Here is a 9,078-nt window from a genome sequence, read left to right on the forward strand (position 1 = left end):
ATTAATCAGTATGGCACCGCGAAAATATTATTCTAGTGATATTAAAAATAAAATAGTTGAGTGTTTTAAAAACGGTAATAAACCAATTGATATTTCTCGAAACTTTCAAGTTCCAAAAGGTACAGTTTCAAAAATTATTAAAAAATTCAAAGAAAGGGGAACTGTGGAAGTGAAAATGAAACTTGGAAGACCAAGAAAAACAACAAAAAGATTGGATAAAGTTATAAAAAATACTTCTACAAAAGATCCTAGAAAGTCATCAAAGGATATAAAACAAGAAATCTTGGAGCAGCATGGAGTTTTATTATTTGACAGGACAGTTCGTTGAAGGTTAAATGATGCGGGCTTATTTGGAAGAGTGGCTGTCACCGTTAATTTCTAAGAAAAATAAGATGGGTAGATTATTGTTTGCAAGGGAACATTTTAAATGGTCAGAAGAAAAATGGGCAAATGTGTTGTGGAGTGATGAAAGTAAATTTCAGTTAATTGGAAGTGATGGAAGAAAATATGTGAGGCGCCCCAAAGGTAAAAGATTTGATCCCAAATACCAAATACCTACAGTCAAGCATGGAGGTGGCAGTGTTATGGTGTGGGGATGTTTTTCTTCAACTGGCCATTAGTGAAAATTGATGGTATTATGGACCGATTTAAGTATAAAGACATATAAGATAATATAATGCTTCAGAAAAAATGGCTACGGGGTCGTTAATCCAACAAGACAACGACCCGAAGCACTCGTCAAAATTAATTTAAGAGTGGTTAAATACTCATAGGGTACCTTTTATGGAATGGCCATCTCAAAGTCCCGACTTAAACCCTATAGAACATCTTTGGGATGTGTTAGACCGCCGAATTCGGAAGCATAATATTTCAAATCACGATAAACTTTTTGAAATTTTACAAGCAGAATGGGAAAAAATACCTACTGACACTTGTGCCAACCTGGTGCCACAAAGATGTTCCATGGTAATAGACTCAAAAAGAATATGCAACTAGATATTAAATTTTTCTGTGTTTTTTTATGTTATTTTAAACATTTTTTGGTCCTGGTCATAAGTTTCCATACTTATGACCACGCCTAATTTAAAAATTTTTTTTTGTATATTTTAATAAAAAAAAATGTTTTATTTTATTAAAAAGTTGTATTACGACTTTAATAAACATATGCATAATATGTAGTAAGTGTTGCATTTTATACATAAATAAAAAGCATTTTTGAAAAGTTTCCATACTTTTGGCGACCACTGTATATATATACATATACATATATATGTATATATATATATATATATATATATATATATATATATATATATATATATATATATATATATTTATACATATATGTATATATATATGTATATATATATATATGTATATACATATATATATATATATATATATATATATATATATATATATATATATATATATATATATATATAAATATATATTTGTATATATATAAATATATATATGTATATATATATGTATATTAGGGCTGTCCAAAAAAAAAAATTTTTTCAGATTTGATTGCATAGTTGCTTATTTTGTGCCATTTGACATAGTAATTAACTGTGCAAAAAATCTTTCCAATCAGATAATGTTTAGGGGGTGCTAAATGACCATAAAGTTTTACGAAAAATGTGAAAAACATGGAAAAAGTAACAAAGTTCCACAAATTTCTAAAACCCGGTTAATTAGATTTTTCAGATTTGATCAGTTTTAATTATCTCTAAATATTAAATTCTGAATACAAATTACAATCCACATCCACTTTAGACTGGTTTATTAGCAGAGAAATTAATGAAATAAAATACTGCAATACGACTAAAGTTCTGCGGTTTTTGTTATATCAGAATTTTTCCAAAATAAAACACTAGGATTTTTGACTCTTTGTCATTGATTAAAATACGAATTATAAACAAAAAAACATATGAGCAATTAACATTTAATTTCGTAATGTTATAGTTCGTGCAATGTTAATGCTAGCGAGGACTATAACTCTTCAGAGTACACTTTCTGGCATCTGGCACTCGCTTTCTGTGATCCTCAACCACCTGAATTAACCTCTGCATTTCAGATTCATTCCTTGTAATCGATTCATTAAACATCGACATTAAAGCCACAGATCGTTCGGCAGCATCATTTACTACTTTCAATGAATATACTAAATTTTTTCCTTCTTGGTATTCTGGGGAATCATTCCAGGTAGCTGGATCGTTGTTGAACAGAAAATCAATATCAACCTTCATTGACCGCAATGCACTTGCTGAAACTGATGTCACCAGCATGTCCAGAGATTTCTTCTCTAGACTTTCAATGTTCTTTAATTTGATCAACCTATCAGACCAGTTCTCACCGTGAAATTTCATGTTGGAAATCATTTTTCGCTTCTCTTCCGTTTGAAGTTTGTTTGAAAACAAAGCTAGTGGGACCAATTCTGGTGAAAGGTACCACAAATGGTTTTGAAAGTTCTTGACTGCTGCTTCGGAAATCGTTTTATTCACAACTGCAAACTGCTTAAGTTGCTGAAACAGAAACAAGTCATTAACTGGAGCATCGCTGGCATTTGTGCATGATATCCAAGATTTTACATAAACCAGACTAGCAAATAAGCAAAATTCACAGAGATTTTTTTCCTCTTTTGTGGTCAACTTGAACTCTTCACGAAATAAATAAATCTTAAAACAATAAATAACCTTGGCCATCCAGCGAGCCATGTGATAAGCACCAGGGATCTTGAAATGATAATTTTTCTCTTCTTGATCAGGCAGTTTTCCAAGTATTAACAGACAGAGATCCATGATTTCTTTGTAGTCATCCCTTGGCATTTTAATATGCAGGTTTTCTTTGAGGAATGCAATCACTTCATTTTGTAGTTCTTGCACCAGGGGTATTTTCATTCGAATGTCATCCAGAGGTTTAAAATTTCCTTGATTAACTTTGGGCCAATATTGCTGAAATCTCTGGAAAAGAGGTATGTTGGGACTAGATGATGGTCCAAATAGTGATCCAAACACTCCTGCTACTATGATCTCATGAACATGGTGTCTGCAAGCGAAATGTAACAAATTTCTACCTATATGTTTCTCTAGAACTACACATGCACCATTTTTGGAGCCAGTGTTAGAGGCTGTAGTATTAAAACTCATTCCAATAACATCACCAATTATGTCCCAGAAATTAAGCAGATGAATAACTGCTTTTGCTTGGGCTTCTCCAGTTCCAGCTGATAGTTTTGCTATTCCAAGTATTTTGTCAACATTGTGACCTGTCACACCTACAGATAGCCGGTCAACATTTGCTTTAGGGGCTGCAGAATTTGTACGATCTATCATCAGTTTGCCATCCCAGTGGACGATTAATGGTGGTTTGTCCAAATCGCAGAATTCAGTTCGAACAGTGGCTTTAATATTTGATCGATGATAGGTTCGTTTTCTACGGACTGTAGAACGTGACAATGATCCATCATCGAGGTTCTGTCCACCAGCCCTTGCAATTGCTGCTGCTAGTATAGTAAATTTTGTGTCAGATAGATTAATTCTGTCTAATGTTGATGAAACATCAGGCGAGTCAAGAATTGTATCTAAGATACATTGTCGTTTTGGAGTACTTGCTAAACTTGATTCAGCTGACCCTGAAGAACTTGCTTTACTGACTTGTTGTCTGTAATAAACAGGGATTTCTATCTCAAAATCTCTATCAACCATTTTGTCATTATCAACGGCATCGTTATCGTTGTCATCACTATAACTTTCGTCATGTAAAGGTTCAATAACAGGAACTATTGCACTCGCACCAGATTGTCTTTGCTCTTCTTTTAGCTTTCGTTCTCTCTCTGCTTGTTTCCTTGCTTCATTTCTTTCTTCTAATTTTGAAAGTTCTTTGTCCTCTCCAAACATCACCATTTTTCTCTGACATCTCTGATCCAATAAAAATTCTTTATCTTCTTCAATTCTGATCATGGTTTCAGCATCCTTGTGGGCAATGTCAAAAAGTAGGCCAATGGTGTCTGTAAATGATTTCTCTCTCGATTTCTGAGAATCTGACAATCTGGACTTTTTTTTTTATTATTAATTTAAATTCCTGGACTAAAGTTTTCAACTTTAAGACTACATTCGGATGAAATGCTGTCGGAATACGGGCTTTATTCCAAATAATAATCAGTTCATCAACAGTTGTTTTAAGACTTTCAGGCACTGACTTTTTGGTTGAATTAAGATGATAAAAAAATGTTTTTAAAACATCAGATGTTAAGGGAAGAACTTTATCTGGAAGATTTGGCTCTGGTTGTCCAATTAAAAAGATTTTGGTTTGAAGTCGTGTAGAGATAGCAACACGAGATGATGCTGCCATTTCAATGATAACTGAAATATTATGAGAAAATCAAAACTCAATACCATATTATACAAACTTATCATTCAGTTGTTGGTTTATGCAGCTGCAGCAATAAATTATAATAATTATTACTAAAGAAATTAAATAAATATTTTCAAATTAGAAATTATTATTATCTGCACTTAATAACAAACAATACACTACCAGACTACCATGCTAGTTTTCTGTAATAGGTTACTAAGGTTAGGTACTATCAAAATATTAATACATTTGTTGTCAAACTGAAATTCCAAATAAAAATAATATTTTTACTTGTAAACCTTTTTATTCTGTTTGAACAAATTCTAAATTGAGTTAAATAATAGTATTAAAATTATGAATACAAATTTTAACAAAATGATATAAACACAGTTGTTTTAAACACTAGCAGACATTTTTTAGTCTGGTGCCCTGATGACAGTTAATCTGCTGCACTTTAATTAATCTATATAGCACGCAATCAGACAATATTTCAGTGGAAAAAATCTAACTAACTAGGTTCTACAAATTTTTGGAACTTTGGAACTTTTTACACGTTTTTGACGTTTTTCGTAAAACTTTATGGTCATTGAGCACCCCCTAAACATTATCTGATTGGAAAGATTTTTTCCACAGTCAAATACTATGTCAAATGGCACAAAATAAACAACTATGCATTCAAATCCGAGAAAAAATTTTTTTTCCTGTGTTCGCATGAACAGCCCTAATGTATATATATACTATATATTTATATATGTATATATATATACATATATATATATATATATATATATATATATATATATATATATATATAATATATATATATATATATATATATTTATATATACTATATATTTATACATGTAAATATATACATATATATATATATATATATATATATATATATATATATATATATATATATATTTGGTTTTCTTGTTTCACCGTTATTAATTTCAACTAAAGTGGGAACAAAGCTCTTGAAATGGAGGAATTCGTTAGGAAAAAATACTTCCGCATCGTTTGGTAAGATTTTTAAAAGTTCTTGGGTGTGGGATGAGATTGCAACAGAGCCCATACCTGGAAGGCGTACAAGAAATCCAAAACGGGAAATAAGTAGAGTAAAGGCTTGCTTTTGTCTCTCAAGCTCAGCTAAAAGTCGATACATGATGATATTTTTCAATCATGTCTTTTTCCAGTAATGTCTGATGCCACAATGGATGTCAATCTGTTATGTTGGCTTTTGTGCGCTCTTTTTTGTTTCTGACCAACAGAGTATTTAACGGTGCCCACCAACACCATAGATTCTTTTTAAAATTTGTTAAAATTTGATCTTACCACTTGAACAAAAACAGAAAGAGTCATTCACCACAGGTCCTTCATCACTGTTAAGTAAATTTTAACGGCTTAGCATTTTGTTCACTTTGTTAAACCTTTCTATAACTATGTTCCAGACAGGGCCGTGCAGAGGTCGAGTCACCCGAGCAAATTGCTAGGGGCCTCAGGCCTCAGTGGGGTCCCTACCAGTGGTGATGTGGTTATAATTAAATGAGCTCATTCAAATGTGTTCTCATGCTTGGACCTTTAATGAATATCTTCACATTGATTGATTGCTACAACCAAGTTATTCACGTAAAAAAGGCAACTATTGATATTGAGGAGAAAAATATTAGAGCATTGATCAGTCACCTCGAATCTGTTTGGGAGGAATGGCCAACAATAACAGAAGAAGTCAAGTTAGCTGCATATACTTCAAAAGTGAGTTCTGAATTTCCAATCTATCAAAATATAAGGTGCATAGGTTTTATTAGGGAGCAAATTAAACCCGATGAACATATCACGGAATCAACAAAAGTAAAATCAGGAGGGGAAGCAATATTTCAGAGAGCGGTTTTTTATGACATTCTTAATTCTGTGATTGGTGGACTCACCACTAGTTAAACAGCCATTCAAAAAATCTTTTTTGTCGGAAAATCAAAAACTGTCTGAACCAGGGATCAAGAGTGCCTGCTCCCATTTTTCGCAGAAATACTCATGAGATGTTACCAGTGCCGAATTTGCTACAGGGTATTTTGGGCTAAAGCCTGGGTTTATTTATATACCCCGCGTATAACAGGGAATTGTTATATACCCCGCATATAAAAAGGTAAAAAGTTTTAAATGTTATATTCATAAATAAATAATATTAAGTTAAAATGAAACAAAGACATAAATTTCTTAATTAATTACTTGTATTTGCGTTAGCAGCTCGACACTGATTATTGAATTTAGATCTATCACCCATAATTTGTGAAAAGTTGGTTCTAATTTTGTACTAAAGGAAATAGTTTCTCGGATCAAACAGTCAAGTAATCTCGGATCAACAAAATTTTAGTTACTTTTGATTCTTTGCTTCTCTTAATAAAAAGTAAAGGTTTAAAGGTGTTTCTTGATGAAAAACAAATGGAAGTAAACATGGAAAGTTTTATGTATTAATTTATACCCAAGAAAGGTGCACAAAATGTGTTTCCTAATGTTGGTGATAACAAACAGCTTGATAGAAAAATCTTTTTCTAAAATTGAATAGAGCAAAAAAAGGCTGCTGGTAACCTCAATGCTTCAAGAACGGCTTCAATAACCTAGTGTGTATGAGTTTTGAAAGGACCATCATAAGAAAAACAAATTTTGGTTCAAAGATAATATTGTCGATGACTTTTTAACCGAAAAGCTATGAAAACTTATTTAAGGTTTACTTTTGATACAATAAATTGACACTATTCAAATCTAACAAACTGACACTATTCCTGGAAAAAGTACAAAACTATTTTTGAATTCACACTGTACCATTTATTTATTTGGTTTTACCGTTAATTAAAATATCATTTATTAAACCATTAGGTCATGTAATGCATTATCAGTTATCCTGAAAGAGATAGGGCTTCATAATAAGTTTTAGCCGCCCAGTGAAAAAAAATTGCTTGCCCTAAATTAAAGGGTGCTCGGGGCCCCCTAATCCTGTGCACAGCCTTGATTCTCCAACATCATTCCATAATTAGTTCAGTTAAACAAACAAGGTTTGAAAGTATAAACATACACTAAAATGAAGAAATGCTTTTCTTTTTTCTTGTTTCAAGCATTTTATCTTTTTTACTATGTAAAATAGGAGAGAAGATTACGCATTAATCTAGTTCATCGCGATCCGCCATTTCATTAACGCAGCTTTACAAGGTTCGCGCTTGTTCAGAAGTAACGTGCATTTGCCACGGAATGGTCACAATTAAATACTGCACTTGGAAAATAAATTAAAAATTCCGTATCGTGTTTTGAAAATAAACCTATTTTAGAAGTAGAAAAATATAGGGTTATACTTAGCTTAGCATATATTCGGACACAATGTTTCTTAGGTTCTTATAAAATAAAAATAAACCACAGAATTTCTTTGTTTTTTTGAAAATTGCGCATACGGCGAAAATAAACTCTACATTTATAAATACTCTGTGAATTATTATTTATGCACAAATATATATTACTATTTTTAAGATGAATAAGTATAGCACATAAATGTTGGCTTTTTCGTTATAAAATTTAATTTTTATTTTTTTTACTAATGCAATAATCTAAAATACCATTTAAAACAGGGTAGAAACTTAGACAGGGGAAAAATGGTATGCAGGTTAAGAATATTGCTAAACGTTTTCCAATGTCGTGTTTTGATTTTTTTAAGTTTAAACCATTTCTTACGATGTCATTTGTCCCTATGTCGTCTTTTGCAATGCAATGATAGCAAAGTGCTTCGAGACAGCAGAAACATGTACAATATGAAATAACACTTTTTGTGTTGTACAAGCAAGTAGTGCATGATGTATTTTTAGTACAATTGTCCAGATTTTTTGTGGATGTTGCAAACGGTTCTTCTGTAATAACCCTAGAAACACCTGAGGACTTTTTACTTTTGAATGTTTCAAAGTTTAAAGAATAATAATTTGAATCCATTTTTTCTAAAATTAATTCAGCCGAGCTTGATGAGCTTGTGTTTTGATAAAAACAGTGTGTATTCTCGCAATGCGAACACGAACATTTAGGCGCCATTTTAACCATAAACTCACTTTGTTTTTTTTTTGCATTTCTGCTGCTTCCAAAACATCCGGCTTCGTTTTCTTGAGATTCTTTTGTCAAACTTGGTAAATGCTTATTATCAAAAATTTTTAATGGATAATTAGCGTTTATAGGAGTTGATTGAGTAGCTCTCAACTTCGATTTTTCTTTCACTTTAATTAAAGTGCCGTTATTATCATCAATAAAAATACTTGTAATTTGTTCTTGTAAAGAGATGCGTGTTCGGTTATTCATTCTTTTATATTAAAAGACTTCTTTCGATATATATAGCTCAATACTTATGTGGTACTTGAAACTAACCTTCTGACTGATGAAAATGACTTTTATTTTAAAATATTTGTTGTTGTTGTTTTTTTTTGTTTTTTTTTCGATGCGTTGCTTAGGTTACAGGTATTAGCTTAAGTTCTAATATTTTATAACTATTTACGAACTTTTAATCAACAGATTATACCTAATATTATTTGCTTCCAAGCAACATATAAAATTTGCAATGCTGTGCAGCTGATGCATCTGGGTTTGCTTAGTAATTTTTTTTTAATATTTAATAGATATTTAAAAAATAATTTATTATTTTTATTTACCATTTATAAACCATTTTGCTTTTGATTTAACAACTGTAAT

At 31.4% G+C, this 9,078-nt stretch overlaps 1 protein-coding gene across 1 annotated transcript; it reads right to left on the reverse strand.

Moving 5' to 3' along the window:
• Window positions 1–7,926: 7,926 nt before the first annotated feature.
• LOC136081252 (uncharacterized) lies at window positions 7,927–8,691 on the reverse strand. Its single transcript, XM_065798553.1, has one exon. It carries the CDS (start codon window positions 8,689–8,691, stop codon window positions 7,927–7,929), a length of 765 nt encoding a protein of 254 aa, XP_065654625.1.
• Between the last annotated feature and the right edge of the window lie 387 nt (window positions 8,692–9,078).

The sequence above is a fragment of the Hydra vulgaris genome, chromosome 06 (genome assembly GCF_038396675.1).
Source record: "Hydra vulgaris chromosome 06, alternate assembly HydraT2T_AEP".
In the NCBI taxonomy this organism is placed as follows: Eukaryota; Metazoa; Cnidaria; class Hydrozoa; order Anthoathecata; family Hydridae; genus Hydra; species Hydra vulgaris.